This window comes from Cyanistes caeruleus, chromosome 37 (assembly GCF_971803275.1).
Source record: "Cyanistes caeruleus chromosome 37, bCyaCae1.hap1.1, whole genome shotgun sequence".
NCBI classification, from domain to species: Eukaryota; Metazoa; Chordata; class Aves; order Passeriformes; family Paridae; genus Cyanistes; species Cyanistes caeruleus.
In genome coordinates this window covers 1,782,558-1,793,239 of record NC_141738.1, presented here as the reverse complement: position 1 = coordinate 1,793,239, position 10,682 = coordinate 1,782,558, and the positions used below count along the sequence as shown (strand labels likewise).

General features: G+C 55.8%; 1 protein-coding gene across 1 annotated transcript; it reads left to right on the top strand.

Annotated features, from left to right (window-relative positions):
- The first annotated feature begins 145 nt into the window (after window positions 1-145).
- On the top strand, window positions 146-10,079 carry SENP3 (SUMO specific peptidase 3). The gene is made up of 11 exons (XM_086871810.1): window positions 146-560; window positions 1,414-2,068; window positions 2,609-2,860; window positions 3,921-4,032; window positions 4,719-4,866; window positions 5,872-5,919; window positions 6,393-6,470; window positions 6,975-7,112; window positions 7,606-7,689; window positions 8,534-8,584; window positions 9,186-10,079. Exons 1-11 carry the CDS (start codon window positions 507-509, stop codon window positions 9,294-9,296), a joined length of 1,731 nt encoding a protein of 576 aa, XP_086727936.1. The 5' UTR covers window positions 146-506; the 3' UTR covers window positions 9,297-10,079.
- The last annotated feature ends 603 nt before the right edge of the window (window positions 10,080-10,682 follow it).

Sequence of the window (10,682 nt, the reverse complement as noted above, 5' to 3'; positions counted from 1 at the left end):
CAAAAGAGTCACGTGGTTTTGGGGGGGGGGGGGGGGATAAATCCCATGAGGCTTTGCGCCCAAAGGGGGGATAAATCCCACAATGCTTTGCGCGAAAAGGGGGGATAAATCCCACAGTCCTTTGCGTTAAAAGGAGGGGATAAATCCCACAATGCTTTGCGTAAAAAGGGGGGGATAAATCCCATGATCCTCCGCGCGTTAAAGGGGGATAAACCCGGTAATTTTCGGCGCTGGAAAAGGAGGAGAAATCCGAGGATTTCCCGCGCTGCGAACGCGGATAAATCCCCAAATCTGCGGCGTTTAAAAGCGGGAGAAATCCCGGGAATTTAAAGCGGGGAAAACCCCCGGGATTTTCGGTGCTTTTGGAGCTTTCCGCGAAAGGCCCCGCGGTTCCCATGGAGACGGGGCCGGAAAAGGAGGCGGGGCTTCTGCTGTGGGCGTGTTTGTAACGGGGCGGTGCCGGAAGGTGATTGGTCAGGGCAGGTTCCGCCTCCCGGCGCTTCCGGATGACGTCATCGGCCGGCGCCGGCGGGCAGGGACCCGAGCGAGGCCGGCCCGGGGTGAGCGCGGCTCCCCAAAATTCCCAAAAAACCCCAAAATTGCCCCAAAATCCCGCCCGGAGCCACCCGGGAGTGGGGGAGGGGCTCCGGGGAGGGGGAGGGGGGGACGGGGCGGGGGAAAATCGGGGGGGGGATGGGGGGAAAGCGGGGGGTGGGGGAGGGGAATTGGGGATTTTGGGGCGGATTTGGGAATTTCGGGGGGGGGGTAACGGGAATTTCGGGTTTTTTTGGGGATTTGGGGATTTAACGGGAATTTCGGGGGTTTAACGGGAATTTGGGGGGAGTTTAATGATGATTCCGGGGGTTTTTAACGGGAATTTGGGAATTTAACGGGAATTTCGGGAGCTTAACGGGAATTTTGGGGAGGTTTGATGGGAAATTCGGGAATTTTGGGGAGTTCAATGATAATTTCGGGGAGGTTTAATGTTAATTTCGGGGGATTTAATGAAAGTTTTGGGGTGTTTTAACGGGAATTTGGGAATTTTGGAGACTTTAATGATAATTTTGGGGAGGTTTAATGATAATTTCGGGGTGTTTTAATGATAATTTTGGGAGTTTAATGATAATTTTATGGGAGTTTAATGATAATTTCGGATAGGTTTAATGATAATTTTGGGGAGTTTAATGATAATTTTTAGGGAGTTTAATGATAAATTTTAGAGTTTAATCATAATTTTGGGAGTTTAATGATAATTTTGGGAGTTTAATGATAATTTTGGGGTGTTTTAATGGGAATTCGGGAATTTTGGGGTTGTTTTTTTCACACCGCTTTTTTTTTTTTGGGGGGGGGGGATTCCCGGGAATTCCGGCAATCCCTGACCCCGCCCCCTTTCCTTTCCCCTCCCCCCCCCAGGCCATGAAGGAGGCGCCGCCCCGCCCGAACCCGGGGGGTGGGGGAGGGGCTGGGGGGGGCGGCACCGGCTGCCCCTCCCCCACCCCCCCTCCTCCCCCCCCTCCCCTTCCCCTTCCCCCCCCTCCCCCCCCTTCCTCCTCCTCCCCCCCTCCCCCTCCCCCTGCCCCGTTCTGGGGGGTGGGGGAGGGGCGGGATCGCTCCCCCCCGGCCCGGCTGGGGGGGGTGGGGGCGGTGGGGGAGGGGCGGGGCTGGGGGGTCTCGGGGCGCCCCCCCCCCAAATCCTGGCGGCGGAAGGGCGCCCCCCGGCGGCGGCTGCGGGCGCTGCGGCTCCTGCGGCTCCTCCTGGCCCGGGGGGGGCTCTGGGGGGGCCCCGCCCGCCGCCGCGGGGGGAGGGGCGCGCGGAAAGCCCCGCCCCCCTCCTTGCGGGGGGTCCGGCCCTTCCCCCCTCCCCCCCACCCCCACCCCCACCCCCCGCAGAGCCCGGAAGCGCTGCTGAGGAGGGGGGGAGGGGCCGCCGCCGCCCCTCCCCCACCCGCCGCCCCCAGCCCCCCCCAGTTCCAGCCCCTCCCCCACCTGCAGCTGCCCCTCCCCCCGCTGGCGCTGGGAGCGCCCCGCCCCCCCCAGACCTTCGGGGGGGGGGAGGGGGAGGATGAAGGTGAGAGGGGGGGGGAGGGGAGGGGTCCCGGGGTGGGGGGAGGGGTTTGACCCTGGCGGGGGGGGGGGTCCCAAGCGAGTGGGGGAGGGGCGGAAATTTTTCAGGGACCCCCCCCCCCCGGTTCTGGGAGGGTTTGGGGTGGGAGAGGGAAATTTGGGGAATTTTGGGGGATTTGGGGGAAATTTCGGGAAATTTTGGGGAATTTTTGGGGAATTTTGGGAAATTTTGCGGAATTTCGGGAAATTTTGGAGATCTTGGGGGGAATTTTGGAGGATTATGGGTAATTTTGGGGAATTTTGGGGGAATTTTGGGGAATTTGGAGGAATTTTGCAGAAATTTGGAGGAATTTGGGGGAATTTTGGAGGAATTTTGAGAAATTTTGGGGAATTTGGGGGAATTTCATGGAATTTCATGAATTTCAGGGAATTTCGGAGGAATTTGGTGAAATTTGGTGAAATTTGGGATAATTTGGGGGAATTTTGGGGAATTTGGCGAATTTCGGGGTCTCTCTCACCCGCCCCTCCCCCTCCTCCCCCCCAGGTCCCCTCCTGAACGGGTTCGGGGGGGGAGGGGCAGGGGCGGGGCCGCTCCCCGGCTGCCCCTCCCCCCCCCGCGCCCCTCCCCCCCCCTCCCAGGGCCCCATCCTGATCAGCAACGTCACCGGAGGGGGCGGGACCGAGCCCGGGCCCCGCCCCCCGGGCCCCGCCCCTCCGGCCCCGCCCCCCGCGCGGGCCCCGCCCCCCTCCCAGCCCAGCCCCCCTCTGCGCGAGGAGCACGTGACCTGCGTCCAGAGTGAGTGACGTCATCGGTGACGTCATCGGGGGGGGCGGGATTCGAGATTGATGACGTCATCGAAAAGCGGAGTTTGGGGGTGATGACGTCATCCCGGGGTCAGGAGTCGGGTTGATGACGTCATCCATAGGGCTGGGATTTGGGGCGATGACGTCATCAGAGGGTGGGGTTTTGTGGGCGATGACGTCATCAGAGGCTGGGATACGGGGCGATGATGTCATCACAGGGCGGGATTTTTAGGGCGTGACGTCACGGGGAGCAGCGGTTTTTTTTGGGTCGTGACGTCATCAGGGGGGCGGGGCGCTGCCCGATGACGTCACCGGGAGCCGAAACTCCGCGATTTCGCATCGTTGGTCGTGACGTCATCGGAGGGGGCGGGGCTTGGGGATGGGGGCGGATCTTGGCGGGAATTCTGTGGATTTCGGGGCCGGAATTTGGGGGAATTTCGGGAATTTTGAGGATCCCGAGCCCCTCTGAGCCCTGGGGCTGGGATTTTGGGGGGATTTTGGGAATTTTGGGGATCCTGAGCCACTCTGAGCCCCGGGGCCGGGATTTTGGGGGGATTTTGGGGGGAATTTCGGGGATTTTGGGGATCCCGAGCCCCTCTGAGCCCCCGGGGCCGGGATTTTGGGGGGAATTTCGGGGATTTTGGGGATTTTGGGGATCCTGAGCTTCTCTGAGCCCCGGGGCTGGGATTTTGGGAGGATTTTGGGGGAATTTTGGGGATTTTGGGGATCCCGAGCCCCTCTGAGCCCCGGGGCCGGGATTTTGGGGGGGATTTTGGGGGAATTTTGGGGATTTTGGGGATCCCGAGCCCCTCTGAGCCCCGGGGCCGGGATTTTGGGGGGGATTTTGGGGGAATTTTGGGGATTTTGGGGATCCCGAGCCCCTCCGAGCCCCGGGGCCGGGATTTTGGGGGGATTTTGGGGGGAATTTTGGGGATTTTGGGGATCCCGAGCCCCTCTGAGCCCCAGGGTCGGGATTTTGGGGGGGATTTTGGGGATTTTGGGGATCCCGAGCCCCTCTGAGCCCCCGGGGCCGGGATTTTGGGGCGTTCCAGGCATTTTGGACGAGTTCCTGCAGGCCTACGGGAGCCTGATCCCCGTCAGCGCCGACGAGGTGGTGGAGAAGCTGGAGGACATTTTCCAGCAGGAATTCAGCACCCCCCAGAGGTCCGGGAATTCCGGGAATTCCGGGGAATTCCAGGGAATTTTTTGAGGGGATTTCGGGGGGGTTCTTAGGGGATTTTGGGGGATTTTTTGGGGATTTTTTTTTAGGCTTTTTTTTGGGTTTTTTGTGGTTTTTTTTGGGAATTTTTGGGAGGGTTTTGGAGGATTTTGGGGAGGATTTTTGGGTTAATTTTCTGAGATTTTGGGGAATTTTTGTGGGATTTTTGGGAGGATTTTGGGGAGGATTTTGGGGCGGGTTTTTGGATGAATTTTGTGGGATTTTGGAGTAGATTTTGGGGCAGATTTTGGGGAGGATTTTTGGGGGTTTTTGGGAGATTTTGGGGTGGATTTTGAGGGGATTTTGGGGCAGATTTTGGGCCAGATTTTGGCCCAGATTTTGGGGTGAATTTTGTGGGATTTTGGGCCGGATTTTGGGCCGGATTTTGGTGAATTTTCGGGAGGATTTTGTGGGATTTTGAGGAGGAATTTTGTGTGGATTTTGGGAGGATTTTGGGCCGGATTTTTGGGTGGATTTTGGGTGGATTTTAGATCAGATTTTGTGGGGTTTATCAAGCGGATTTCGGGGCCGATTTTGGGGCCGGGATTCCGTCGGGATTTTTTTTTTGGGGCGCCGAGGAGGAATTCCGGGAATTCCTGGAATTTTTGGGAATTCCGGGAATTGCCGTCAGGCGTGGCTCGGTGCAGCAGCTGCTCCAGTCCTACCAGCGCCTGCCGGGGAACGCGCTGCTCCGCGGCTTCCGCGTCAGCTACAAGCGCCACGTGCTCACCATGGACGACCTGCAGACCCTCTACGGCCCCAACTGGCTCAACGACCAGGTCCGGATGGAATTCGGGAATTTTGGGAATTTTCTGGAAATTTTTCCGGAATTTTCCGGGCCTCCGGGAGGCTCTGGGGATTTTTTATGGATTTTTTGGGTGGTTTTTGGGGCAGTTTTGGGGTTCTTTGCAGACACTCTACGGCCCCAACTGGCTCAACGACCAGGTCCGGCTGGAATTCGGGAATCCCGGGAATTTTGGGAATTTTCTGGGAATTTTTTCCGGAATTTTCCGGGCTTCCGGGAGGCTCTGGGGATTTTTTATGGATTTTTTGGGGGGTTTTTGGGGCAGTTTTGGGGTTCTTTGCAGACCCTCTACGGCCCCAACTGGCTCAACGACCAGGTCCGGGCGGAATTCGGGAATCCCGGGAATTTTGGGAATTTTTTCCGGAATTTTCCGGGCCTCCGGGAGGCTCTGGGGATTTTTTATGGATTTTTTATGGATTTTTTCGGGGGGTTTTTGGGGTGTTTGTGGGGGCTTTCCGGCCCCAACTGGCTCAACGACCAGGTCCGGCTGCATTTTGGGAATTTCCGGAATTTTGGGAATTTTTCCGGAATTTTCCGGAATTTTCCGGGCTTCCGGGAGGCTCTGGGGATTTTTTATGGGTTTTTTTTTTTGGTTTTTGGGGCAGTTTTTGGGAGGAATTTGGGGGTTTTGGGGGGAATTTGGGGGATTTGGGGGGAATTTGGGGTATTTTGGGCAGGAATTTGGGTTTTTTTGGGGGGAATTTGGGGTTTTATGGGCAGGAATTTGAGGTTTTTGGGGGAAATTTGAGGTTTTTTGGGGAAATTTGGGGTTTTTGGGGGGACTTTGGGGTTTTTGGGGGGAATTTGAGGTTTTTGAAGGGAATTTGGGGTTTTTTGGGGGGAATTTGGGGTTTTTGGGGGGAATTTGGGGTTTTTTTGGTTGAATTTGAGGTTTTTGGGGGGAATTTGGGGTTTTTGGGGGGAATTTGGGGTTTTTGGGGGAAGTTTTGGGGTCCCCCAGGTGAATTTTGGGCCGCAGGTGATGAACATGTACGGGGACCTGGTGATGGACGCCGTGCCCGACAAGGTGAGCGGGGAGGGGGCGGGGCCTGGGCGTGTCCAGGTGTGTCTGGGTGTGTCCCGGGTGTGTCCAGGTGTGTTTGGGTGTGTCCTGCGTGTGTCCCAGGTGTGTGCAGGTGTGTCCTGGGTGTGTCTGGGTGTGTCCCGGGTGTGTCCAGGTGTGTCCCGGGTGTGTCCAGGTGTGTTTGGGTGTGTCCTGGGTGTGTCCCAGGTGTGTCCAGGTGTGTCTGGGTGTGTCTGGGTGTCTTTGGGTGTGTCCCAGGTGTGTCCAGGTGTGTCTGGGCGTGTCCCGGGTGTATCTAGGTGTGTCCAGGTGTGTCTGGGCGTGTCCCGGGTGTATCTAGGTGTGTCCAGGTGTGTCTGGGCGTGTCCCAGGTGTGCCTAGGTATTTCTGGGTGTGTCTGGGTGTGTCCTGGGTGTGTACTGGGTGTGCCCCAGTTTCTGTGGGCGTGTCCCAGGTGAGCCCCTCCCCCTCCCCAGGTGCATTTCTTCAACTCCTTTTTCTACGACAAGCTCCGCACCCGCGGCTACGAGGGCGTGCAGCGCTGGACCAAGAACGTGAGGGGCGGGGCCTGTGGTGGGCGGGGCCAGCGAGGGGTTAATGAGGTGGGCGGGGCCTCGCTTTGGGTGCTCATTTCCAAATTGGGCTCACTCCGTTCACTTTGGGCTCATTTTAATTGTTTTTTTTATTGTGATGGGCGTGGCCTCAGGAAGCCCCACCTCTTTTCCACGGGTGTGGCTGTTTAAAGTGGGCGTGGCCTCTCCCAGCACCGCCCCTTTCTGCTCTCCGGCCGTTTTACCCAATTTTGGCTCGTTCCGCCCAATTTCCCCTCGTTCCCGGCAGGATTTTTTCCCGCATAGGCGTGGCCTCCTGTGGGCGTGGCCTTCCCTAAACCCCACCCCCAAATGGGCGTGGCCTCCCATTAACCCCTCACCTCCCATTAACCCCTTGACTCCGCCCAAACCGGCCCCAATTCCCGCGGGGCTTTTTCGGGAGGGGGGGGGGTTGTGGGCGTGGCCCGCGGTGGGCGTGTCCCAGGTGAGGCCCCGCCCCCTCGGCAGGTGGACATTTTTGGGAAGGAGCTGCTGCTGATCCCGATCCACCTGGAAGTTCATTGGTCGCTGGTGGCCGTGGACGTGGCGCGCCGCACCATCACCTACTTCGACTCGCAGCGCACGCTCAACCGCCGCTGCCCCAAGGTGGGCGGGGCCGGCGCGGGGGGGCGTGGCCAGACCCAAAAAAACGGCTGTGGTTTGGTTTTTCAAAATCAGAGTGGGCGGGATTTAGGTTTGGCCACGCCCATGGTTTATTCGTGGTTCAGGATGGGTTTGGTGAAGGGAAGGGTTAAATGGGGGCGTGGTCAGGCCCAAAATGTGGGCGTGGTTTGGCATTTCGAAGTCAGAAAGGGGCGGGGTTTGAGTTTGGCCCCGCCCATGGTTTATTCGTGGTTCAGGATGGGTTTGGCGAAAGGCAGGGTTAAATGGGCGTGACCAACCAAATAGGGGGCGTGGTCATCACATCTAAGGGGCGTGGCCTAAGGGCTGGGTGGAGCACTACCATGTTTGGCATTGTGGGCGTGGCTTTTTGTGGGCGGAGCTCGGAGGAGGAGACTTGTGTGGGTGTGGGGGTTGGCCACGCCCTGTTTGGCCACGCCCCTCGCTGACCACGCCCTCTTTTGGCCCCGCCCCCCAGCACATCTGCCGCTACCTCCAGGCCGAGGCGGACAAGAAGGAGCGGCCGGATTTCCGCGAGGGCTGGAGGGGAGCCTTCAAAATGGTGATTGGGGAGCCCCAAAAACGGCCAAAATCCACCCAAAATCCACCCCAAATTCACCCAAAATCAACTCAAAATCCACCCGAAATCCCGCCCCAAATCCACCCCAAATCCACCCAAAATTCACCCAAAATCCACCCAAAATCCATCCCAAATCCACCCAAAATCCACCCAAAATCCACCCAAAATCCACCCAATATCCACCCCAAAATCCCGCCCCAAATCCACCCAAAATCCACTCAAAATCCCGCCCCAAATCCACCCCAAATCCACCCCAAATCCATGCAAAATCCCGTCCCAAATCCACCCAAAATCCCGCCCCAAATCCACCCAAAATCCACCCAAAATCCATCCCAAAATCGCGCCCCAAATCCACCCCAAATCCACCCAAAATCCACCCAAAATCATCCCCAAATCCACCCCAAAATCCATCTCAAAATCCACCCCAAATCCCACCACAAATCCACCCCAAATCCACCCCAAATCCACCCCAAATCCACCCAAAATCCACCCAAAATTCACCCAAATCCACCCAAAATCCACCCGAAATCCACCCAAAATCCCGCCCCAAATCCACCCAAAATCCACCCATAATTACCCCCAAAAAATCCCCAAAAATCCCCCAAAAAACGCCCAAAATTACCCCAAAAATATCCAAAAAAATTCCCCCCAAAATCCAAAATTACCCCCAAAAAATCCCCCCCAAAACACCCAAAATTACCCCCAAAAAATTCCCAAAAATCCCCCAAAAATCACCCAAAATTCCCCCCAAAAAATCCGTCCTGGGAGGCTCCAAAATTCCCCCAAAAATGCCCCAAAATGGCCAAATTTGGGTTTTTTCCCCCAGAACGTCGCCCGGCAGAACAACGACAGCGACTGCGGCGCCTTCGTGCTGCAGGTGAGGGGAATTGGGGGAATTTGGGGGAATTTTGGGAATTTTGGGAATTTTTGGGAATTTTTGGGGAATTTTTTTGGATTTTTTTGGGGTTTTTTTGGGGAGATTTTCAGGGATTTTGGGGATTCTGGGGGATTTTTTTGTTGTTTTCATTCTGGGGTGTTTTGGGATTATTTTGGGGTTTTTTGGGGTGGATTTTGGGGATTTTTTTGGGTGGATTTTGGGGATATTTTTGGGTGGATTTTGGGGATATTTTTTGGTGGATTTTGGGGTTTTTTTGGGTGGATTTTATGCGATTTCAAGGGGATTTTGGTGCATTTTGTGGTCGGGATTTCTGTTAAATTTCACGACAATTTTTACCAATTATTTTTGGGTTAAAACCGCGATATTTTCATTGGGATTTGTGTCGGATTCCCACCTCAAAACTCACAATTTTTTCACCTTCCCAAGCACAAAACCCATGAAAAAAATCCCATTTTTTCCGCTTTTTTCCCCCCTTTTTCCCCCCAATTTTTACTTTCCCCTCCCCAAACCCCCCGAAATTTTAATTTTAATTATTTTTCCTCATCCTAAATGATTTTTTTTTGGGGAATTTTGGTTCCAGTACTGCAAATTCCTGGCGCTGGGGCGGCCGTTCAGCTTCACGCAGCAGGACATGCCCCACCTGCGCCGCCTGATGTACAAGGAGCTCTGCCACTGCCAGCTCGCCCTCTAAAAACCCCAAATTTGGGGGATTCACCCCAAAAAAACCCCGGAAAAATCCCCCCAAAAAAACCCCCCGAAAATCCCCCAAAAAACCCCGGAAAAATCCGCCCCGGAACGGCCAAATTTGGGATTTTTTGGGGAATTTTTGGGGAATTTTTTGGGAATTTTTTGGGAATTTTTGGGGATTTTTTTGGGAATTTTGGGGAATTTTTGGGGAATTTTTGGGGTTTTTTTGGGAATTTTTTGGGAATTTTTGGGGGTTTTTTGGGGAATTTTCGGGGTTTTTTTTGGGAAATTTTGGTGTTTTTTTGGGAAGGTCCAAAAATTTTGGGAGCTCCCGGAATTCCGAGGTAAAAAACCGGGAAATGCCCCCAAAATTCACCCAAAATTTGAGCAAAAATGGGAATTTTTTTGGTTTTTTTGGGGGGGGGGGCGGGGCGTGGGAAAATCCCCCAAAATTTTAAATTTTAAATTCCCCAAAATCCCCGAAAAATTCCTCAAAATTCCCCAAATTCTCAAAATTCCCCAAATTCCTCCTCCCATCTCCAAAAATGCTGAAAAATGTCGCGAATTTCCCCAAAATTCCCCCAAATTCCGGTTCTGGGGGGGGTTGGGGATGGGATTTTTTTTGGGGGGGGGGTGTTGGGATTTTGGGGTGGGGGAGGCGCTCCCAAATTTCCCCTCCCCCTCCCCTCCCTCCCCCCCCGTTTTTAACCCGAGGGGGGGAAACGGAAAATAAATAAAAATAATAAAAATAAAAATTGGGACTAAAGAGAGTGAAAACGGTGAAAAATGGGGAATTTGGGTTTTTTTTTTGGGAAGGGAATTTGGGGGTGGGGGAGGGGACATTTGGGGCCATTTGGGGACATTTTTTGGGGGGAATTTGGGGTATTTTGGGGTGGGGGAGGGGTCCGGGGGGCATTTGGGGCCTTTTTGGGGGATTTGGGGAATTTTGGGGCCGTTTTTGGGGGATTTGGGGGGGTTTTGGGGCCGTTTTTAGGGGATTTGGGGGGGTTTCGGGGGGTTTCAACCCCCGCCGCAGGGAGGGGGAGGGGCGGCTCCCCCTCCCCCACCCCGCGCCATTCCGGGGCGCGGCCCCTTTAAGAGCCACTCCCCCCGTTTTTTTTTGGCGGGGGGTCCCGAACCTCTCCCCTCCCCCCCCCCGTTCATTTTGGGGTCCCCCCGGTGGGGGAGGGGCGGCCAAACCCCCCTCCTCCCATCGCCCCACGTGGTTCGCTCAGGCCCCGCCCCTTCCGCGCTTTGTCCCCGCCCCCTTTTCCCTTGTGTGAATGAGCTGGGCGAGGGAGGCGTGGCTTCAACAGCAGCGACCAATCAGCGCAAGGAGAGGGCGCGGCTTTGCAGCATTGACCAATCAGATCTCGGCGGGGGCGTGGCC